Source organism: Anolis sagrei, chromosome 2 (genome assembly GCF_037176765.1).
Source record: "Anolis sagrei isolate rAnoSag1 chromosome 2, rAnoSag1.mat, whole genome shotgun sequence".
Taxonomy (NCBI): domain Eukaryota; kingdom Metazoa; phylum Chordata; class Lepidosauria; order Squamata; family Dactyloidae; genus Anolis; species Anolis sagrei.
This window is the reverse complement of record NC_090022.1, coordinates 8,239,865-8,264,641: the sequence shown is the minus strand read 5'-3', so window position 1 is coordinate 8,264,641 and position 24,777 is coordinate 8,239,865. Positions and strand designations below refer to the sequence as shown.

Sequence of the window (24,777 nt, the reverse complement as noted above, 5' to 3'; positions counted from 1 at the left end):
TGCAGGGCTCCTCAAAGGGGGATGGCGAGGGGCGGGGCCGGAAGTGGCCCACCTTTTCTGGGAGGAGAGAGAGAGGAATGTCTCCTGGACACAGGCATTGACGTCTGCGGGGCTTTGAAGCTGAGGCCTTGCCTTGGAGGCTCCTCTCAGGACTTGACAGGTAGTGCTAATGGGGAGGGATGCTGCTGGGGAGGGGCTGGGCATGGAGGCAGAGGAGCAGGGCCTCCACCAGGTAGGCTCAGGCAGCAGAGAGTGGGGGGCAGCCCCAAAGAGCCCTTCTCTTGTGGAGGGAGGAGGGGGCCAAGGGGCCCTGCCTTCAGTGGCTGCCCCAGAGGAAGATCCCTCTCTCTGCTGCTCCCTCTGCAGGGTCAGGATAAGGAGGCCTCTTGGGCTTTGTCTTAAGCCACCAAAACATCTTCATTGGGATCTATGGGGCCTGCAGGGGGGAAGCATTGCAATAACTACAACCAAAAGGGACACTGGGTTGCTGTGAGTTTTCCAGGCTGTCTGGCTATGTTCCAGAAGCATTCATAGAATCAAAGAGTTGGAAGAGACCTCATGGGCCATCCAGTCCAACCCCCTTCTGCCAAGAAGCAGGAGTATCGCATTCAAATCACCCCTGACAGAGGGCCATCCGGTCATAGAATCATAGAATCAAAGAGTTGGAAGAGACCTCATGGGCCGTCCAGTCCAACCCCATTCTGCCAAGAAGCAGGAGTATTGCATTCAAATCACCCCTGACAGATGGCCATCCGGTCATAGAATCATAGAATCAAAGAGTTGGAAGAGACCTCATGGGCCGTCCAGTCCAACCCCATTCTGCCAAGAAGCAGGAATATTGCATTCAAATCACCCCTGACAGATGGCCATCCGGTCATAGAATCATAGAATCAAAGAGTTGGAAGAGACCTCATGGGCCGTCCAGTCCAACCCCATTCTGCCAAGAAGCAGGAATATTGCATTCAAATCACCCCTGACAGATGGCCATCCAGTCATAGAATCATAGAATCAAAGAGTTGGAAGAGACCTCATGGGCCGTCCAGTCCAACCCCATTCTGCCAAGAAGCAGGAGTATTGCATTCAAATCACCCCTGACAGATGGCCATCCGGTCATAGAATCATAGAATCGAAGAGTTGGAAGAGACCTCATGGGCCGTCCAGTCCAACCCCATTCTGCCAAGAAGCAGGAATATTGCATTCAAATCACCCCTGACAGATGGCCATCCAGCCCCTGTTTAAAAGCTGGTTGGGAGTTGTGGGACCTGCAAGGGTGAAGCATTGCAATAACCACAGCCACAACCAAAAAGAGCACAGGGTTGTTGTGAGTTTTCCAGGCTGTCTGGCCATGAATAATAGAATAATAATAATCATAATAATAATAAACTTTATTTAATACCCAGCCACCCTCTCCCCAATAGGGACTCGGGGCGGCTTACATAAATCATAAAATCAAAGAGTTGGAAGACACCTCATGGGCCATCCAATCCAACCCCCTGCCAAGAAGCAGTGAGTTGGGAGAGACCTCGTGGGTCATTCAGTCCAACGCTTTCCTACACAAAAGCAGGAAAATTGCATTCTAAGCACCCCTGACAGATGGCCATCCAGCCCCTGTTTAAAAGCTGGTTGGGAGTTGTGGGGCCTGCAAGGGGGAAGCAGTGCAAGAACCACAGCCACAACCAAAAAGGACACAGGGTTGTTGTGAGTTTTCCGGGCTGTCTGGTATGAATCACAGAGTAATAATAATAATAATAATAATAATAATAATAATAAACTTTATTTAATACCCAGCCACCATCTCCGCAATCAGATAATCTGGGGTCCAATCCTGGGAGATAGGGCAGTGTAAATCCAGCCAGAGAATGCAGGGGATTCACAAAATAAGAGGGATTTGAGTGTGAGAACTATTGAGAGGAGCCTTTGATCTGTGAGACATTTAGGACCCTTTCCTTGACTCCAGGTTTTCGCCCTCTATCCATAACAAGAAGCCAGCCATCTATTAGATATTCATGTTCAAACATTTATCCTGCCCAAAAGTCTCATTATGAGAGTCTCATTATCATCTTGTTTTCTTTTTTCAGGCCCTTTCGGTGTTTTCAATCCTTGCCTTTGGATACACTCTTCATCCACTTTGGAGGCACCTGAGAAGCACTGAACAAAGATGGAAAGGCAAGAGCCAGCTGGTTCCCAGTTAGAAACACTTCCTGCTGTTGAGACAGAGAGTGGTGGAGTATTCTGGGGGGACCCTTGGAAGCAAAACCTGGAAAACAGTCTGCTCCATTCAGAACTTCAGAGCCTACTCTTCCGGTGCTTCCGCTATGAGGAAGCCGAGGGGCCCCGGGAGGTTTGTAGCCGCCTCCACTTTCTATGCCGCCTGTGGCTGAAGCCCGAACGACACTCCAAGGCGGAGATGCTGGACCTGGTGATCTTGGAGCAGTTCCTGAGCATCCTGCCCCCAGAGATGGAGCGCTGGGTGAGAGAATGTGGGGCAGAAACCAGTTCCCAGGCCGTGGCCTTGGCTGAAGGATTCCTCCTGAGTCAGAAAGAGGAGAAGAAGCGGGAGAAGCCCCAGGTGTGTGTGAGAGAGTCATCTTGTAGTTTCAAGGAGTCAGGAATAATTGTTTGAAAGCATAATATCCACTTGTTATGGACATTGTTCAACTCACTCAGAAAAATAGGAGATTGCTATTATATTCTTCTGACAATTCCAATGATCTGTATTTCGGATGACCTCTAAATGTATTGTCGAAGGCTTTCATGGCCAGAATCACTGGTTGTTGTAGGTTTTTTAGGGCTATATGGCCATGTTCTAGAGAACATGGCCATATAGCCCGAAAAAACCTACAACAACCCAGACCTCTGAATATTATTTGCCTAAAAAATAGCCCAGACCTCTGAATATTATTTGCCTAAAATCTGTATGTAATGGATGGGTAGAAGCTCCTTCCTTGGAAGCTTTTAAACAGAGGCTGGATTGCTATCTGTCAGGGATGCTTTGGTTGTGCTTTTCCTGCATGACAGAGTGTTGAACTACATCGCCCATGTGGTCTTTTCCAATTATATGAGTCAACAGGGACCTGAAAGCACAATATACAGACTTGATTTTCTCAGCCTGAGAGTCCCTCTAGGAGCGACCCAAATTACAATCCCAGGATTATTTAACATACTTCTTTAATCTCAGCCATAGCCCTTCCCCTTCACAATTACTTATTTATTTATTTACGATATTTATAGCCTGCCTTTCTCAGCCATACGGCGACTCAAGGTGGGTTTCAGGTTGGCACAATTCGATGCCATGCATTCATAAAAAAGCAATTAAAAACAATCAACATAACAATATAAAGGCAAGAAAACATGTTGTTTCTGGTGTAATCCTGTTAAAATCAATTTCCCGTAACATTGTCTAGCCATTACAAGTTCATCATTCATAGTTTCATATTATCTATTTCGCTCTATTCTTAAAAGCTTGCTCAAAGAACCAAGTAAAACAATCAACATGACAATATAAAGGCAGTAAAACATGTTGTCTCTAGTGTAATCCTTAACTGTAATCCTTAACTGTTTTTAATTTGCTTTAGGTTTGTATTGTTGTATTGTGTGTTGAGGCCTTGGCCTTTGTAAGCTGCATCGAGTCCTTCGGGAGATGCTAGCGGGGTACAAATAAAGTTTAATAATAATAATAATAATAATAATCGATTTCCCATAACATCGTCTAGCCATTACAAGTTCATCATTCATAGTTTCATGTTATCTATTCTGCTGTATTCTCAAAAGCTTGCTCAAAAAGCCAGGTTTTCACCTTCTTTCGGAAAACCAGGTTCCATACCGGGGGGGGGGGGGGGGCCACTGATAAGGCCCTGTCCCACAGGTTGAGAACCACTGTCCTAGATGGTTCATAGGAGGAGATTTGGATAGGTAAGCTGGGACGGAACAGTTTAGGGCTTTATAGGCTAAAGCCAACACTTTGAATTGTGCCCGGAAGCAGAGCTCAGTGAACAAACAGAGGCAGGAATTTCCCACCAAAACTAAGGCAAGAGTAATAGAATCATAAAGCTGAAAGAGACCACATGGGCCATCTAGTCCAACCCCCTATCATGCAGGAAAAGCACAACAAAAGTGACAGAGGGCATCCAGCCTATCCAGCCTATGTTTAAAAATCTCCAAGGAACCTCCAGCCTATGTTTAAAAACCACCACACTCTGAGGTAAAGAGTTTCATTGCTGTTCTTACAGTCAGGAAGTTCTTCCTAATGTTTAGATGGTATCTCCTTTCCTGTAATTGGTGCCCATGGCTCCGAGTCGTAGTCTCCAAGGCAGCAGAAAACAGGGTATTGTCGAAGGCTTTCATGGCTGGAATCACTGGGTTGTTGTAGGTTTTTTCAGGCTATATGGCCATGGTCTAGAGGCATTCTCTCCTGGCGTTTTGCCTGCATCTATGGCAAGCATCCTCACAGGATGCTTGCCATAGATGCAGGTGAAACGCCAGGAGAGAATGCCTCTAGACCATGGCCATGTAGCCCAAAAAAACCTACAACAATCCAGCAGAAAACAAGCCTTCTCCCTCTTCCTTATGACACCCTTTCATATATTTATACATGGCAACCATGTCTCCTTTCAATCTTCTCTTCTGCAGGCTAAACATACCCTGTTTACATTTGGCTTTGTTTGTTGTCCAAGTTATATTTAATTATTTCATTTCCTATTTTGCTTGGTTTGTTGCTTATCTGTTCTTTGGTATTGAATGTTTGCCATTTTTGTTATTTCTGAGTCCTGTCGGGGAGAGAGGGCAGGTTATAAAGTTTTTAAAATTATTATTCTTTAAGACACTCCTCATGGGGATTCATGGTCTCCAGAGCTTTGATCAATTTAATTCTCCTCCTCTGGACACCCTCCAGCTTGTCAAAATTGGCTCTTTTTTAGCTGTTTCATCACATTGTTGCCTCATGTTCAACTTGTTGTCCATGGAGACTCCAAAGGGTCTTCTATAGAATGCACAAAACCATAATTGGCTCCTCAACAACAGTCCAAGAGCCCTGCCTGCCTCCACACACTTTTCTAATCTTTGTTTTTCTTTGTGATCCTTGCTTCTTGTTCAGGTGCGGAATTCGTTTGCAGATGACACTAATGAGGTGAAAAAGTCTCTTTCGGGCACTACTTGCACTGTCCAGGTTGGAGACAGGGAATGCACCACAGCTGGTAAGGGATGGGCAAGGATGATCATCCCCTCTTAAGTAGTTAGCGAAATCCATTGTAAAAAAAAAAAAAAATTGGTTAGGAATATGCCCCCCACCCTCATCCCGGCCAACTGGGCCCTGTGCTTAAGCACACCTAAGCACAATGCTAAATCCAACACTGATGAGAGTTTATACGACCTAACTGTTTGAACCCTGATGTGTGTAAGGAGAAAAGATTGGGAATGCAATATGTAAGTGGAATGCCTGTTTTTATCCCTTGGTGTCCATGTCCGACATGGCCCAATACTTTCTCTTCACACACCCTCTACTTCCCACTTACTTACTTAGGCGATCCCTCATAGTCCGAGTAGGATTGTCTTCCAAGATGGGTGTCCTGGCGGTGGGTTCGTAGGTGACTGTTGAGTCCTATTCTTGATCTGCATCTTCTCCTGCAGTGAGGGCACTGGTTTCCAAGTGGAAGATGGTCCTGGCTGGGGTTGGCTTGATGCGCCTTCCTCTTGGCACATTTCTCTCTTTCGCCCTCCTTTTGTGCCTCTTCAAATTCTACAGCACTGCTGGTCACAGCTGACCTCCAGGTGGAGCACTCAAGTTCTCAGTGTCTATGGCAGAGCTTTTAAGGTTGGCTTTGAGCCCATCTTTAAATCTCTTTCCCTGTCCTCCACTAGGAATGGGTTCAGTTAGCATGCATTGTCCATTGAGGCTTTCTAGCCCTCCATAGGAACTCCTCACTTTGTGTGTTTTGGAATTGTAGAAGGAAAACTAAATGTGACCATTTCCACCTTGTACCATTTAAATACTGGTTTATTTATTTACTTTGTATCAAAACCATTGCATACATTAGTATAAAACTGATAAAAATAGAAGAAGCCAAATATCTTTTGACCAAAAACGGGCAACAGCAATGGCATTGTCTGTAGCCTCCAACAATTCTTCCTCTGTACATGAGGCAGAGCATAGTGGGCAAGCATACAGATGCAGAGTTGTCTACTCAGCTCCATAGTCACACGAGGTGGGGGATTCTTTTAGGTAGTGCCATTTTGCCAGGTTGTCTTTTGTTCTGCCCACTCTGCTTCTGAGTCTGTCAGGGACTTGCAAGTTGCCCATTCTTGGTTCGCGTCTGGAGGAAGACCCTCTCTCGTGGGGGGCTATCCAGTTGGGATTTCCTGGATTAGCTGCCCAGAGGAATACCCTTGCTGTTGCTGGGGGGATGTTAAGAGGAGTGGTGGTTCTCATGAAGCTTTTCCTTGATTTGAATCTACTGGGAGGAGGCTGGTAGCCTTGCTTTCGCAGTGTTCAGCCTTATTTCTCTCACAGTTAGCAACATCCCGACGCACATGGGGGGGGGGGGGGCATGCCAGCTAGTTTGTAGAGTTTATCAACAGGTGTAGGTTAAATACTAGTTCTCTGTATAGTCAAGAAGATGACTTATTGAGACAAGGGATTTCTCATCATTCTTTTATCTCTATGGGCCTTCTCTCCAACTTTCTCATGGAAGGGAATACTTGTAAGGGTTGGGGGCTGCACACCAGGTTCAAATCCGGGGAACGGCGTGAGTTTCCGCTGTTAGCCCCAACTTCTGCCAACCTAGCAGTTCAAAAACATGCAAATGTGAGTAGATCAATAGGCACCACTCTGGCAGAAAGGTAACACCGCTCCATGCAGTCATGACAGCCACATGACCTTGGAGGTGTCTGTGGACAACGCCGGCTCTTCGGCTTAGAAATGGAGATGAGCACCAGCCTCCAGAGTCAGACATGACTGGACTTAATCTCAAGGGGAACCTTTACTTTTACCTTTTTTGCATGGTCTAAAAAAGTTGAACTGCCTTGCGTTCCTCCTCAGACTCACTCTAGCTAACATCCTTGACCCTGAGTGATAGGGTAGGTCACACCTAACAGCAAGCAAATCATTTTTGAAACCAAGTGGTCCACATTAAAGGCACAGAACACAATTTTAAAGAGGGATTTTAAAGGGGGACCATGAGTGGCAGACTCCCAAGGCTAGGAATGGTGGGGGCCAGCTTGGTTTAACCCTCCCTGATGTCTTTCCACTCTTTCACAGGCAATGGAACATGGCCAAGTGGTAGTGGCCCATCTTTTCATGCTTCCTTGCTAAGAAGAGAGTCTACAAGACCAGATCAGGTAGGAAGCTGGATCCCTGGAGGGGAGGGAAGCAAGTTACCTTGTCCCTTGAATGTTGCCCTGGCCCTGGCTGAACCTCTCTGTCTTCCTTTTCCTTCCATCCAATATGCTCTTTTAAATGTCCGTCACAAATTTCTTTATCATGTCAGGAGCAAACCAAACAGTTGCATTGCATTTTTTAACAAACAAAGCACAACATTTGCAAGCTTGATAGTTGATTAAATGCCATTTGACCAGTATTTGGCCACTTGGGAGTGCCTCTGGTGTTACTATAAGAAGGTCCTCCATTGTGCATGTAGCAGGGCTCAGGTTGCATTGCAGCAGATGGTCTGTAGTTTGCTCTTTTCCACACTCGCCTGTCGTGGATTCCACTTTGTAGCCCCATTTCTTAAGGTTGGCTCTGCATCTCGTGGTGCCAGAGTGCAGTCTGTTCAGCGCCTTCCAAGTCGTCCACTCGTCTATGTACCCAGGGGGGAGTCTCTCATTTGGTATCAGCCATTGGTTGAGGTTATGGTTTTGAGCCTGCCACTTTTGGACTCTCGCTTGCTGAGGTGTTCCATCGAGTGTCTCTGTAGATCTTAGAAAACTATTTCTTGATTTAAGTCGTTGACGTGCTGGCTGATACCCAAACAGGGGATGAGCTGGAGATGTCACTGCCTTGGTCCTTTCACTATTAGCTGCTACTTCCCGGCAGATGTCAGGTGGTGCAATACCGGTTGAATAGTGCAATTTCTCCAGTGGTGTAGGGTGCACACACCCCGTGACACTCAGTCACAAATGGTCTGGTTTTCCTTTCTGGTTGGGGTTGCATTTCCTCCTCAGTAATAACACTTTTTGTCTTCAGGTATGTATGAGTGTGTGTAGCTATCTTCTATCTATATCTTACACATCATAAAAGTGAAAAATGTGTATGTGGCAGAGGTGTCGACTTACACAGATAGCCTCTGGCCTCCACAAACAGGCTAAGTGTTGAGAAGCCTCCAACTGACATTGCAGGTTAGAGCGAGCACCATGGACATATGTACCCCAAACACTGCCAATATCCTCCCCAAACACTACGGCCCACCACTCAAGGAATGGTTTCATTTGAGGACAGTTTCATCCTAGATTTGATGTTTTTCCTCCACCACAGGCAGGCATCCCATGGTTCCTTGTGTAGAATTTGCATGACCCTGCCCATTTCTTCTCCCTTAACCCTTTCATATCCTTTGCTATGGCACACAGCAAACACAGAGGAACTGATCAGCAGCTGAATAGACTGCAGGGGTCTGTCAATGCACCAGGACCAAAGGTAGCACAGAGAAGCCCATCACCAACTGAACACATTGCAGGAGTTTGGGGGATATGACCTTGATTTTGGGAGGTGTCGTTCCCCTGCATCCCGAAAGCACTCAACCCAGCTGACAATGGATCTGGACCACACAGACCCAACATGGCCAACTGTAAATACTGACTGGTTTTGGGGGTGATTGCCCTGGGAATCTGGGAGTTGCAGTTCACCCTTATCCAGAGAGCACTGAACCCAGTCGACAACAGATCTGGAGCTAACTTGGCACACAGACCCAACATGGCCAACTGTGCATACAGGCCTGGTTTGGGAATTTTGCCCCATTCTTTATTTCCTCCTTTACCTTCTACTGTTTTTTGGTCAACTCTGTCTTTCCCCTAATATTTCCTTCATCCCATTTAATAATTTTCTGTAGTCTTTTGTAGTCCACGCTCTTGTTACATCCCGATTAGATTACTGCAACGCACTCTACGTGGGGTTGCCTTTGAAGACTGTTTGGAAACTCCAACTAGTCCAACGGGAGGCAGCCAGATTGCTCACTGGAGCGTCATACAGGGAGCATACTACCCCCCTGTTGTGTCAGCTCCACTGGCTGCCAATCCAGTTCCGAGCACAATTCATAGTGCTGGTTTTGACCTACAAAACCCTATACAGTTCCGGCCCAGTGTATCTGTCCGAACGGATCTCCCTCTACGTCCCACCCTGGAGTCTAAGATCTTCTGGGGAGGCCCTGCTCTCGACCCCGCCTCTATCACAAGTGAGGTTGGCGGGGACGAGGAGCAGGGCCTTCTCGGTGGTGGCACCCCACCTATGGAATTCCTTCCCCGGGGAGATTAGATCAGTGACATCCCTCCTTTCCTTTAGGAAAAAACTGAAAACATGGATTTGGGACCAGGCATTCGGACAATCTGGCAGATAAAGAAAGGACTTTGACAATGGTCAGGAAATGATTAATGGAAGGGAACTATGGAACTCTGAAAGACGAAACGCTGAGCATGAGAATAGTTTTATATGATGTGTTATATACTGATTTTTTTGATTGTTTTAACTGTGATAATTGTTTTAACTATGGTTTTGTACAGTATGTGTAATTTGTATAGCCATCGAATTGTGCCTTTTTGTAAGCCACCCTGTGTCCCCCCTCGGGGGTTGAGAAGGGCGGGGTAAAAGGTAACCGAAATAAATAAATAGACAAAGCTTCCAATTCAGCACAATTTTGATGTGTGTGGTTGTTGTTTTTTTTGTCTCCAGGTGACTTTTGAAGATGTGTCTGTGGGTTTCACAGAGGAGGAATGGGCCCTCTTGGATCCTGGCCAAAGAGCCTTGCACCAGCAAGTCATGGAGGAGAATTTAGGGATGGTGTCCTCTCTGGGTAAAGCTCTCTTATACTTGTGGTTATCCCCCAAATCATCCATTGTTTCAGGTCTTTTCATCAGAATCTGTAGAAATCAGTCTCAAATAAACACATAGTGGCTTTACACACAGCAGCCTTCACACTGGAGCTTTCTCACATGAGGCTTCCCTCACACTGAGGTTTACTGCACACTCCTTAGGACGACACTAGTTTTGGCCCACTGACTCTCACAGGCTTTGGCCTAGTAACTCTTTCAGTGCTTGACTTACACTTCAGTGATCAAAAATACCAAGTTAATTTTTAATATTTCTGACATGCTTGGGCTATATTTCTACCATCCCTGGTTTAGAAATTATTTATTTTGAAACTTTCATCTTGGTATAGTTTTTGAAGCAAAGACAAAACAAACATTTTCTGTAATGAACAGCCAGTGTGAGAAAAGGGTTATATTAGAATCATAGAATCAAAGAGTTCGAAGAGACCTCATAAGCCATCCAGTCCAACCCTATTCTGCCAAGAAGCAGGAATATTGCATTCAAATCACCCCTGACAGATGGCCATCCAGCCTCTGTTTAAAAGCTTCCAAAGAAGGAGCCTCCACCATACTCCGGGGCAGAGAGTTCCACTGCTGAACGGCTCTCACAGTCAGAAGTTCTTCCTCATGTTCAGATGGAATCTCCTCTCTTGTAGTTTGAAGCCATTGTTCCGCGTCCTAGTCTCCAGGGAAGCAGTAAACAAGCTTTCTCCCTCCTCCCTGTGGCTTCCTCTCACATATTTCTACATGGCTATCACATCTCCTCTCAGTCTTCTCTCCTAAATATGCCCAGCTCCTTAAGCTGCTCCTCATAGGGCTTGTTCTCCAGACCCTTGATCATTTTATTCGCCCTCCTCTGGACACAGTCCAGCTTGTCAATATCTCTCTTGAATTGTGGAGCCCAGAATTGGACGCAATATTCCAGGTGTGGTCTAACCAAGGCAGAATAGGGCATGGGGAGCATGACTTCCTTAGATCTAGACACTAGACTCCTCTTGATGCAATTGATCCTATTGATCCTATTGACTAAATGCATATTGTAATTTGTATAATTTGTAATGATTCAAGGAGAATTTGAATCTAATCCATGTTTTTCTTTTACTTCCCTTCTTCTCAAACCATGTAAATAGAAGCGACACCATTTACATGTTGGGATAATAGAAAGACTTTCAGTTGGGAGGAAAAGTTCACCTTCCATCAAGCAATTCACACAGGAGAGAAATCTTTTGAATACTTGTCTGGAGGGAGCTTCATTCCGAAGGAAAACCTTAGTAGTCAGGAAACCTATCACACTAGGGAAACACTATTTATATGCTCAGAATGTGGAAAGACCTTCTCTCAAAATGAAAACTTTATGTGGAATCAGGCAACGCAAGCAGGCGTCGAATCATTTAAATGCTCGGAGTGTGCAAAAGCTTTCATGCAGAAGAGAAACCTCACTGCCAATCAAGCAGTTCCCACAGAGGATAAACCGTTTAAATGCTTAGAGTGCGGAAAGAGCTTCCGTCACAAAAGGAATCTGATTCCTCATCAGGAAGCTCATACAAGAGAAAGACCATTTCAGTGCTTGGAGTGTGGGAAGACTTTCACTCAGAAGACAGGCCTCACTTATCATCTAGCGATTCATTCTGGAGAGAAGCCATATAAATGCCTGGAGTGTGGAAAGGGCTTCATTCAGAAGACAGCCCTTACCTATCATCAAGCTACTCATACTGGGGAGAAGCCATATAGATGCTTGGTGTGTGGAAAGTCTTTTATTCGGAAGGGAAATCTCACTACTCATCAAACAATTCACTCTGGGGAGAAGCCCTATCAGTGCTTGGTGTGCGGAAAGAGCTTCCGGCAAAAGGGATGCTTTGCCTCTCACCTGACCATTCACACAGGGAAGAAGCCCTTTAAATGCTTGGAGTGTGGAAGCTCCTTTACAGACAAAAGATGCCTCATTGCTCATCAAGCAACACACTCCGGGGAGAAACCATTCAAATGCTTGGATTGTGGAAAGGGCTTCGCTCGGAAGGCAAACCTCACAGAACATCAAAGAATCCACACCGGGGAAACACCATTTCAATGCCTGGAGTGTGGAAGAAGTTTCAAACTGAAGAGAACCCTCCATCTTCATCAAGAGACACACACGGGGGAAAGAACCTATTAAATGCTTGGTGTGCGGAAAGAGCTTTTGCCAGAAGAAACACCTCCCTTCTTTTCCCTCGTCCAAACCACGAGGAGACTGAACTTCTGCAGTAGAGAGAGATGACTTTAAAATAGTATTTCTTTGTTGTGTTTTTTTCAGGAATGACTGGAATTAAAAAAATCTTTAGTTCTGAACAAACTGGCTTCTTCTGATGTAATATCAAAACAAGAGTTACTGAAAATAAGACAGAAGGACAAAAAAAGGTTTCAGGCTGGACAAGATTCATGGCCAGGAATATGAAGTACGAGGGTTATCCAGAAAGTAAGGTTGCAAGGTTTTTTAAAAATACAAAGAATATATTTTAATAAAACTTGTACGGATTATAGCATAGGTATTACATTCTATTTCCACATAATCACCATTCAGTTCAATACATTTTGTCATCCGTGCAATGGGTTTTTTGATTCCTGTGTCATAGACTCTCCCGTTTCCTTTTTCAGTCAGTTCATCACTTCGATTGTCACCTTGGCATCATCAGAAAAGTGTTTTCCACCCAGGTATTCCTTCAATTTAGTGAAGAGATGATAGTCACCGGGTTGTGGGCTGGGTTGTGGTGCGTGAACTGGACTGTGGCACAGCTGATTGGGAGTCAATTGCATTAAAATCACCACTGACCGAAAGGTCATGAGTTCGAAGCCAGCCTGGGTTGGAATAAGCTCCCAACCATTTGTGTAGCTTGCTGTCGACCTTTGCAGCCTGAAAGACAGTTGCATCTGTCAAGTAGGAAATTCAGGTACCGCTTTATACGGGGAGGCTAATTTAACTAATTTATGACTCCATAAAAAATCTCCCTCAGCATGCAAAAGAATGGGGAAGTGGACGGAATTTAACCATACCCTCATGAAGCTGGAATGTTAACTAGCCTATGTGTGTCTGTCTATATGTGTTGTGTGTTGTGTTAATGTTTGCCATGTATATATGCATTGTGATCCGCCCTGAGTCCCCTGCAGGGTGAGATGGGTGGAATATGAATACTGTAAATAAATAAATAAATAGTCACTGGATGCAAGATTTGGGCCGTGAGAGGGGTGGCTTCAAACATCCCAACCAAATGAAGTCAACAACTCTTGTGTTGCATGAGCAGTGTGTGGATGCACATTGTCATGAAGGAGACAGACCCCTATTATCAGCATTCCACAACGTTTGTTTTGGATGGCTCTTTGAAGTTTCTTCATGGTCTCACAATACCTTGCAGCATTGATTGTTTCACCTCTTTCCAAAAAATCAACGAGCGGAATCCCTTTTCTGTCCAAAAACACTGATGCCACGATTTTTCTTGCAATGAATCGCAACGGCGTTTGTGCCCTTAGCATTTAGGTAGCATATTACAGTGCAAACTTTGCACTTGGCAGGAAATGGAATGAGGACACTCATCTCTAACCTTCACCACAACGCCAGTCGATGAACTACGGACGACAGACACTGTTCGTTCGCTTCCACTGGCTTTTGGCTGCAGCGTGAAAATTCCCCGCGAGAGCTACATGCCTTGTAACCTTACTTTCTGGATAACCCTCGTATATGTTGGGACTCAACCTTTTCTCTCCACAAAGGAAACCCAAAGCAGCTGTTCTCTTTGCTCTTCTTCAGTGAGCATGGAAAGATGTCTGCTGTGGGCTAGTTGGATAGCTTGGCCCTGCTAACCTTTCTATTTAGTTATGTTCTTTGAATAAAGTCTTCTATAACTTGACAGGCTTGACTGCTCCTGAATTGCTTAAGCTTAATCACTCTATTGCTGGCACCAGAAGCTTCTGATTTGCCGAACTGCAATTGCTACAGCTGTTGCTGCTGATTTACCTTTTTAAAATGCCTTCTCCTTTTGGAAAATTTCTCCAACATCCTAAAGTGGGTGAAGTATTTATATATCTAAAACAAATTATATATTTTGTTTGTAACAAAAATATTTTCAGTTGTTTTTTTGGCGGGAGGGAAATATGATACAGAAATAACTAGTTTGAAGGAGAGATAATTCAAATATGTTTGAATGGTTTTAACTGAATCTTTTAATACTATTTACATTTAATTCTGCTTTCATATTTGTATATTTTAAATGGTGTGCTAATGTTTTTATGTTAAGTCGCTCTGAGTCCCCTTCGGGGGAGATAAAGCAGGGTATAAATAATATTATAATAATAACAATAAATAATAAAGTGTGCTGAAGCATTCCTTACTGATTCCTCCATGTCAATTTTCCGTTTTCCCCCCTTTCTGTCTTTATAGACCACACATCATACTATTATACGCTCCATAGAAAAATGCTCTGTTGATGGCCACTGCATATCATAGAATCATAGAATCACAGAGTTGGAAGAGACCTCATGGGCCATCCAGTCCAACCCCATTCTGCCAAGAAGCAGGAATATTGCATTCAAAGCACCCCTGACAGATGGCCATCCAGCCTCTGTTTAAAAGCTTCCAAAGATGGAGCCTCCGCCACACTCTGGGTGAGAGTTCCACTGCTGAACGGCTCTCACAGTCAGGAAGTTCTTCCTCATGTTCAGATGGAATCTCCTCTCCTGTAGTTTGAAGCCATTGTTCCATTGCGTCCTAGTCGCCAGGAAAGTAGAAAACAAGCTTGCTCCCTCCTCCCTGTGGCTTCCTCTCACATATTTATACATGGCCACCATGTCTCAGCCTTCTCTTCTTCAGGCTAAACATGCCCAGCTCCTTAAGCCGCTCCTCATAGGGCTTGTTCTCCAGACCCTTCATCATTTTAGTCGCCCTCCTCTGGACACATTCCAGCTTGTCAATATCTCTCTTGAATTGTGGTGCCCAGAATTGGACACAATATTCCAGGTGTGGTCTAACGAAGGTGGAATAGAGGGGTAGCATGACATCCCTAGATCTAGACATTATGCTCCTATTGATGCAGGCCAAAATCCCATTGGCTTTTTTTTGCCACCACATCACATTGTTGGCTCATGTGTAACTTGCTGTCCACAAGGACTTCAAGTTTACATTTAATTCTGCTTTAATATTTGTAAATTTTATATGGTTTATTCTAACACAAACAGTATACATGCTAAGAAAGGATCTGTGAGTATTTCATCTGAAAGCACCTGATCCTTCCTCAATAGCCTTTCAAATGAATCCTCGCCACTATTAAATAATCAGGTTGTTTGAAGAACAAGTAAATTGAGTTATGTTGAGAATAATGAAAAGTAATAGAAAACAGGAGAATTACAAGTAATTCACAAAAGCGTAGTTGAAGTGATCCTATACTTTTGGACAGTCTTTCCCAACATGACCTTTTCTAGACATGTTAAATTACCAATATCCCTTGGAAAATCTTGATTACTTTCTAGTCAGGAGAAAAGATCAAGGTTGGGGGAGGTTGCTTTAAAGCATAAGAGCAATACTATGTGGGAATGACTGTATTCCCCAGGGGCTGCGGTGGAGCAATGGGTTAAACTGTTGTGCCGGCTGAACTGCTGACCTGAAGGTTGGTGGTTCTAATCTGCGAGACGGGATGAGCTCCCATCTGTCAGCCATAGTTTCCCATGCGGGGACATAAGAGAAGCCTCCCAGCAGGATTGTAGCATATCCAAGCGCTCCATGTCTCTGTAGACAGCAATTCTCTCACACTAAGAGAGACCCCTCACAACTATCAAAGAGTGAAGCTCTTACATGGTTTTGTGGTAAGATCAACACAGAAAAATCAACAAATCCTACATTCAGCAAAGGAAAAGGGGGATCCTCTCACCACTGCAGGAGTCTCCGTATACTGTAAAGCTGTGGACAAGAAGTCTACATAGGGACCACCAAACACAGACATCAATCCATGGGCACGAAAGGCACTGAAGGCTCATTCAACCAGAGAAGTCAGCCATAGCAGAACACCTGATGATAGTATGATAGCTGGGTCCAGAAGCTTCAAGCGTTACGCACATTCCGCAACGGTGGTTGTGAATAATGGAAGGGGAGAGTGGCACACCGAGGGCAGGAATATACTTCAATTTGATGGAAGGATAGAAAGGAGGGGTGGGTTAGGATAAGGTTCAGTTGTTTCCGACTCTTCGTGACTTCATGGACCAGCCCACGCCAGAGCTCCCTGTCAGTCGTCACCACCCCCAGCTCCTTCAAGGTCAATCCACTCACTTCAAGGATACCATCCATCCATCTTGCCCTTGGTTGGCCCCTCTTCCTTTTTCCTTCTATTTCCCCCAGCATAATTGTCTTCTCTAAGCTTTCCTTTCTTCTCATTATGTGGCCAAAGTACTTCATCTTGGCCTCTAGTATTCTTCCTTCCAATGAGCAGTCAGGCTTTAATGTATTGTCGAAGGCTTTCATGGCTGGAATCACTAAGTTCTTGTCAGTTTTTTCGGGCTATATGGCCATGTTCTAGAGGCAGGAGAAATGCCTCTAGAACATGGCCATATAGCCCGAAAAAACCCACAAGAACTCAGTCAGGCTTTATTTCTTGAAGTATGGATTGGTTGGATCTTCTCGCAGTCCAAGGCACTCTCAGAACTTTCCTCCAACACCACAGTTCAAAAGCATCTATCTTCTTTCGCTCAGCCTTCCCTATGGCCCAGCTCTCACATCTGTAGGTGACTACGGGGAATACCATTGCTTTGACTATGCGGATCTTTGTTGCCAGTGTGATGTCTTTACTCATAACTATTTTATCAAGATTGGACATTGCTCTCCTCCCAAGAAGGAAGCGTCTCCTGATTTCCTGGCCGCAGTCTGCGTCTGCAATAATCTTTGCACCTAGAAATACAAAGTCTGTCACGGCCTCCACGTTTTCTCCCTCTATTTCCCAGTTGTCAATCATTCTTTTTGCTATAATCTTGGTTTTTTTGATGTTTAACTGCAACCCAGCTTCACGGTTTTACCGTTAAAGAATTCTTACATTCCTTCCATAATATCTGTGTTCTGTTCTGCGTTGCGCATACAGCTTCTCTCGAAGGAGCGAAGCGGAAACAGTGTTAAGGTTCTGAGCTTCCAGACTCAGCTTTCATACTATGATGAACCAACCTGGACACAGAATATTATTTGAGAACACAGAAATGCTGGAGCATTCTGACAAGCTTTCTGGCTTCCAAAGAGTTAAAGCAAAGAAGGGGGATTCCTAGAGGGGAAGTAAATGGCCAATCAGAGGCCTCCTGCAGGTAAGGTTCCTCCTCTTCTGGCCACTCTTCCTGGAGGAGGAGTGACTGGGAGAGCCTTGGGCTGTTTCCTGACTTGGGGAGAGAGAGAGAGTGCCTTCCTTCCTTCCTTCCTTCCTTCCTTCCTTCCTTCCTTCCTTCCTTCCTTCCTTCCTTCCTTCCTTCCTTCCTTCCCAGAGGGGGCCATGGCTCTCCTGCTGCCCAGGTTGGAGCCTGGCTGCCAGGAGAGGCCGCAGGAGGGAAGCCAGCCCGGTGGTGCATCTTCAGGCCCAGCACAGCCAAGCCAGGACCCTCCGCCTGCCTCTCCTGCTGCTGCTGCTGCTGCTGCTGGGAATGGAGGGCAGTGGTGGGGAGGAGGAGGAGGAGGAAGCCTTCTGGTGGGGGGGAAGGAGGAGGAGGGGGGGCTGCGAAGGGGAGAGCCCCCACCACCTTCAGGGGCAGAGCGCCAGAGCTTCAGGCAGTTCACCTACCAGGAGGCCTTGGGGCCCCGAGAGGCCTGCAGCCGCCTCCACTCTCTCTGCCGCCTGTGGCTGAAGCCCCAGCGACACTCCAAGGCGGAGATGCTGGACCTGGTCATCCTGGAGCAGTTCCTGGCCGTCCTTCCGGCCGAGATGGAGCGCTGGGTCAGGGAATGTGGGGCAGAGACCAGCTCCCAGGCCGTGGCCTTGGCTGAAGGATTCCTCCTGAGTCGGGCCCAAGAGGAGAAGGACAAGGAACAACAGGTGAGAGAGGGAAGCTTATCCCCACGCTTCCAAAGAGCCAGGAACACTTATCATGAAGAGAGCCAAACTTCAGATCCCTCCCTCCCCTCTTGCCCTTATTTTCTGATCATTTATACTTGTGTCCCTTTGGTGTTTTTTTCAGATGCCGGACTTGTGTGCAGAAGTGTCTTCCGCCTTGGAAAGGCCTCCCTCCACCTCCAGCCGGATGCCAGATTGTGCAGGACAAAGGGACCCTCCCAGCTCCACAAGTAAAGACCCAGCCACACTTGGGTGGCTCGACTCCACTCCTTTTCAGTCTCTGTGGCTCAATGAAGGTATATATGTATGAAAGGGATCCAGGTCCGTTTGGATACGCAGGTTCTCTTGAATAAGAGTAAACAGTACAATCAAGCAGCTAAAAAAACAAACTTCCTCATCGGGAGTGTAGTACCCAGGCATGTGAGCTGCATTGGATCGTGGCTGGCTTTACAGGCAGCACCGTCAGCTCACTGCAAACCAATCTTCACGTTGTGCATAAGTAGCTGTTTTTGCACATTAGGGCTGCTCAGCATGCATTCAGTCAGTTTTCCAAAGCATTTTCAGCCCTGCAATAATGTGCAATGACTTTGAGACCACCGATATGTATTGTGGGTGTGTTGTGGCTGTTTCTCCTCTTCACTGCTGTCACCTGCTCCCAGTCTGCTCCCATTGCCACTACTTTTAGGGAGCCAGAGAAGAATAATAGAATCCTAGAATTGGAAGAGACCTCGTGGGTCATCCAGTCCAACAAGACAACAGGTCCACTATTACAATAGTAGAAAAATACCAAGCAGTACCCCTTCCTCCAAAAGCTCTTGTTCAAGTAGAGCATATTGGGTTGACACTGGTATATTAATCTCAATGCTCTGGGCAGATCTTGCATTCCTGGGCATAAAATGATCATTTATCTTGAGTTGTTTTTTTGGCCGGAGGGGAACAGCTGTCATCAGTCTCTCACCTTCTCTTACTAGGAGTCATTTCTTGTTCCAGCGTCTACTGACAGTTTCATCTGGGTCTCGGTCTCCCCCACACAATTCTATTCCACAACAAGGTAATGGCCAATAGCCACAAGTAGAACTTAACAAAATCTTTAAAATCTAGTACTTAGCTTAAAAGATTGGGGGAGGGCGTTCGTGGCCATCTAGTCAGCTTGACTCACTATTACCAAAGTAAATAAAACAACAGCAGGGCTCTGTGCCTCAACCTGGCCAAAGGTGAAGAAATTGGTCATCAGTCTGGATATGATGAATCCCTACGAGGGGCAGCTTAGGGAGCCGGGTATGGTCAGCCTGGAGAAGAATAGATTAAGCGGAGAATATGTTGAAAGGATGTCATATGGCTATCCATAATGCTATACTCTTCCCATGTTTTTGCTTGTGTTGATGTATTGTGGGCTCGGATTTATGTAAGCCACACCAAGTCCCATGGGGAGATGATAGCGGGGTACAAATAAAGTTGTTGTTGTCGTTGTTGTTGTTATTATTATTATTATTATTGTGAGAACCTATTTTTAAATGCCTGATGAGTTAAGTACAGTTTTGTCAATATCCACCAGAAAAGCAGGGGCAAGGGGGAATAAATTCCTCAAGGAACCCAATGGGGATCAGGGTGTATAAAAGGGCTGAAGTCTGCAGGCCAGAGGTTGTTGTTGATGTCAACCGCTTTCGATGTGGCTTTGACTAATGAATGAAAGGCCGCAAGGTACCCTTTTCTATGTATGACTGTGAAAGCTGCACAGTGAAGAAAGCTGATTTGAAATGTGCTGGAGGAGAGTTTGGTGGATGCCGTTGGCTAAAAAAGCAAATATACTGGTCCTAGAGAAACTCAAGCTTTACTTCCTCCTGACATAGATGCAATGTGGCCATATCACAGTGCTGACTAGAAAAGACAGTAAGTCTTAGTAAGAGAGAAGGCAGCAGGAAAAGAGAGAGATTGAATTACAGGAGGGTAGACTCCACCAAGGGAGCCCTGCCTGTCGAAGACCTGAGCAGATCTGGCTGGGAGGTCCCTCTTTCACAGAATCTCCATCAGTCAAAGCTGGCCTGAAGGCACTTGCCAACAGCAACAACAATGCCTCCAGACTTGATCAGGTCTTGCCTTTCATGACTGAATCACAGAATCATAAAATAATAGAATCCTAGAGGTGGAAGAGCCCACAAGGGCCCTCCAGTCCCAACTCCCTGCCAGGCAGGAATACACATTCAAAGCACTCCAAATGGATGGCCATCAAACCTGTTTATAAACCTCCAGAGAAAGAGACTCCACCGCACTCTCTGGTCACAGAATACTCCATTCTTGAACAGCTGTTACCATTAGGAAGATGGTACCAACAGAAATGGAGACCATGGCCAATAAAATACCCTTGCCTTTTGTATTCCTACAGGAGGTGAATCTGAACCAACACATACTGGCTTGCTTCTTCTTTTTGATGTATGCAACACACCTTCTGTGACACCCCATCAGGTAGGTGATTAAATCCCTGATGGGCCTAGAAGGTCTCAGGCTTCTAGCATTCTCTTTGCATTGTCATTTTCACCTCTTTCCACCCAACATGCCTGCAGCAAAGTCCCTGCGTGAGGACTGACATTTAATTCAGCCACCAGAAGCAACTGGTCTCTGACTGGGGTCAGTGTGTCCTGCTTACCAATCATGTTTCTCTGTCCAGGTGACCTTCCAAGAGGTGGCCGTGTCCTTCAGTGAGGAGGAGTGGGCCCTGCTGAATCCGGACCAAAGGGCCTTGCACCAGGAGGTCATGGATGAAAATCTGGAGACTGTGTCCTCCTTAAGTAAGGCACCCTCTTGTATAAGAAAGTATTAGTCACAACATGACATAGCTGCATAAGGTCACTTAAAAGGGGGGGGGGGGGTCAAAGGACCAGGTTAGGCATAGGTTTACAGCAGGATACAATAACATTAAGTTTACCATTCAACTATAGCATCTTTCTGTAGGTCTGACATGATGTGTGTGTGGGGGGGGGGGGGCAGAAATACCTAGGTGTCATGTCTGAAACCAACAGTGTTGAAACAGGTTGAAAAGAAACAGGTTGTTTCCATCATTTTGTACAGCAGGTGTCATTTTTTCCGTTGTTGTTGTTGTTGTTGTTGTGTACCTTGAAGGTCTTTCCATTTTATGACAAGCCTTACATAAACCTATCACAGAGTTTTCTGGGGCTGAAACTGTGCACCCAAGGTCACCCAGTAGGTTTCCATGACTCAGCAGGGAATTGGATATAGTGTCTAGAGGAGCCATAACCCAATGTAATTTTTTTTCTGTGTCAGAATCATCTCAATATCGGGACTGTGGAGAGAATCAGGAGCTGTGCCTCTCTGGTCAGCAAACAACAAGGAAGTCCTTCAAGTGCTTGGAGTGCGGAAAATGTTTCTGTCACAAGCAAAGCATGGCTTATCATCAAGCAACGCACACTGGAGAGAAAGCATTCAAATGCTTAGAGTGTGGAAAGTCTTTTATTCGGAAGGGACATCTCACTTCTCATCAAACAATTCACTCAGGGGAGAAACCCTTTAAATGCTTGGAGTGTGGAAAGTCTTTTATTCGGAAAGAACATCTCACTTCTCACCAAATAGTTCATTCGGGGGAGAAACCCTTTAAATGTTTGGAGTGTGGAAAAAGTTTCACTCATAAGAACATCCTCACCCGTCATCAAGTAATACACTCTGGGGAGAAGCCATTTAAATGCTTGGAGTGTGGGAAAGGCTTCATTCACAAGATTAACCTCACCAATCATCAAGCTACTCATACTGGGGAGAAGCAATTTAAATGCTTGGAATGTGGAAAGGGCTTCTTTCAGAAAAGTCATCTGACTTATCATCAAGCAAGTCATACTGGCGAGAAACCTTTTAAATGCTTGGAGTGTGGAAAGAGTTTCCCTTACAAGAGAAGCCTCACCTATCATCAAGCTACTCATAGTGGGGAGAAGCCATTTAAATGCTTAGAGTGTGGGAAGTCTTTTATTCTGAAGGCACATCTCACTTCTCATCAAACAGTTCACTTGAGGGAGAAGCCATTTAAATGCTTGGAGTGTGGAAAGGGTTTCACTCAGAAGACAAACCTCACCTATCATCAAGCTGTTCATTCTGGGGAGAAGCCATTTAAATGCTTGGAGTGTGGAAAGGGCTTCATTCGGAAGATACATCTGACTAATCATCAAACTATTCATACTGGGGAGAAGCCATTTAAATGCTTGGAGTGTGGGAAGGGCTTCACACAGAAGGCAAAGCTCACAGAGCACCAAAGAATCCACACTGGGGAAGAACCCTTTCAATGCCTGGAGTGTGGAAGAAGTTTCAAACAGAAGGATAGTCTACGGCGTCATCAAGCGAAACACGTGGGAGAGAACGCTTTAAATGCCCAAGTGCGGAGCGAGCTTTTGCCAATAGAAATACCTCATTTCTTTTACCTCATCCCAAACTATGATGAGACTGAACTTCTGCAATAGAGAGAGAGATGACTTTAAAATAGCATTTCTTTGTTGTTGTTTATTCGGGAATTACTGGAATTTTTTTCAAAAAAATCGTTCTGAAGAAACAGGCTTCTTTTGATTAAATATTAAAAAAAGAGTTCCCGAAAATAAGAGGGAAGACAAAAACAGGTTTCAGGCTGGACAAGACTCGTGGCTAGGAATATGAAGTATGTGTTGGGACACCACTTTTTCTCTCCACAAAGGAGACTCAAAGCAAGCTGTTCTCTTTGCTCTTCTTCGATGAGCATGGAAAGATGTCTGTTGTGGCTTAGATGGATAGCTAGGCTGTGTTCACTGTTCTTTGGGCAAAGTCTTCTATAAATTGTTAAGCTTGACTCTGTTCCAGGATTGCTTAAGTTCAGTCACTCTATTGCTGGCAACAGAAGCTTCTTATTTGCTGAACTGCTGCTGCTACAGCCGTTGCTGATTATTTACCTTTTTAAATGTTTTGTCTCCAACATTCTAAAGTGGGTGAAATATATATCTCAAGCAACTTGTATAATTCGGTTCGAATAAAAACTTTTTCAGTTAGATCTTTTTTGGTGGAAGAATATGATGCAGAAATAACTAATTTATCTTGAATGAGAGATAATGCAAATATGTTTGAATGGTTTTAATTGTGAAGCTTTTAATACTGGTTCCATTTATTTCTGTTTCAGTATTTGTATATTTTTAAATGGTGTGCTAGCACTTTTATGTTAAGCTGCTTTTGAGTCCCCTTCAGGGGAGATAAAGCAGGGTATCAATAATTTTAATAACAATAATAATAATGCAGTGCCTACAGGCCTTGGCCTGCACTTAAACACAATCGGTGCTGACAAAATTACCACTTGTCAGCTGCAAAAGGCCACCCTACTGGGATCTGCACGCATTATTCGCCAATACATCGCATAGTCCTTGACACTTGGGAAGTGTCCGACATGTGATCCAATGCAACAAGCAGCATAGTGATCTTGTTTGCTATGTACTAATCTTGTTGTGTTTCAAATAATAATAAATTAATGAATAAATAAAGTGTATTGAAGTGTTTCTTACCAATTCCTCCATTCCATCCCCCCCCCCCCATCTGTCTTTATAGACCACACACACCCTATTCTAACACAAACAGTATACATACATGCGAAAAGAGGATCTTTGAGTATTTCACCGGATCCTTCCTCAATAGACTTTAAAACAGTGGTTCTCAACCTGTAGGTCCCCAGGTGTTTTGGCCTACAACTCCCAGAAATCCCAGCCAATTTACCAGCTGGTTGGGTTTTAAGGAAGTTGAAGGCCAAGATATCTGGGGACCCTCAGGTTACAAACCCCTGCTTAAAAGTTAATACCGACCACCATTACATAATCAAGTTGTTTGAAAAGCAAGTAAATTGAGTCCATGCTGAGAATGAAGAAAAGTAATAGAAAACAGAGGAAAATTCTAAATTATTGACAAAAGCTTAGTTGAACTCATGCTATACTTTAGGACAGTCTTTCCTAATATGACCGTTTCTCTCAGTTCTTGTGGGTTTTTTCGGGCTATATGGCCATGTTCTAGAGGCATTTCTCCTGACGTTTCGCCTGCATCTATGGCAAGCATCCTCAGAGGTGAGGTCCCAGAGGTGAGGTGATGACCGTTTCTATCTGCCCTTCTCTTCCAAATTTGACATCTTCAGTCTTTGCAACCTAAGGTTCTTCAAAAGCAAACTCGTCCGCTTAGACCACAGTTGTGGTTCTACAAGGGGGCCTCCCAAATGTCACCGTGGTTCCTGTGTGAAGCTCTATGTAATTAAGCCTTACAATCTATGGTCAATTCTAGCAGCCAAACTTGATTAGATTTGCTTGTGGTTCCTTTTTGCAGCTCTGAGATTTGGGGACTAAAGTTTGGGGCCCCAGCAAGCATAGATTACTGCAACGCATTCTACGTGGGGTGGCTTTTGCAGACTATTTGGAAGCTTCAAGTGGTCCAATGGGCAGCAGCCAAATTGCTCACTGGAGCAGCGTACAAGGAGCATACAACTCTCAGTGGTGGCTCCTCGGCTGAGGAACTTCCTCCCAAACAAAATCAGGTCAGCGCCCTCTGTCCTGGCCTTCAGAAGAAAAGTAAAAACTTGGCTATGGGACCAAGCCTTTGGGCAGTAAGCAGTACAAGGAATGATCAGGGATTATGAGCAATAGATATTTGAGATATTTTGAACGGCCTGGACTATGATTGTTAGATTGTGTGATTTTAATGTTTTTATTCATATGTTTTTAATTTCATGTTTGAATGT

General features: G+C 45.0%; 1 protein-coding gene across 1 annotated transcript; it reads left to right on the top strand.

Annotated features, from left to right (window-relative positions):
* The first annotated feature begins 47 nt into the window (after window positions 1–47).
* On the top strand, window positions 48–23,562 carry LOC132765790 (zinc finger protein 420-like). Its single transcript, XM_067463474.1, has 11 exons — window positions 48–160; window positions 2,079–2,569; window positions 5,093–5,192; window positions 7,253–7,332; window positions 9,872–9,992; window positions 11,139–12,158; window positions 17,311–18,029; window positions 18,172–18,343; window positions 20,431–20,510; window positions 20,713–20,833; window positions 21,327–23,562. Exons 2-11 carry the CDS (start codon window positions 2,159–2,161, stop codon window positions 22,502–22,504), a joined length of 4,002 nt encoding a protein of 1,333 aa, XP_067319575.1. The 5' UTR covers window positions 48–160; window positions 2,079–2,158; the 3' UTR covers window positions 22,505–23,562.
* The last annotated feature ends 1,215 nt before the right edge of the window (window positions 23,563–24,777 follow it).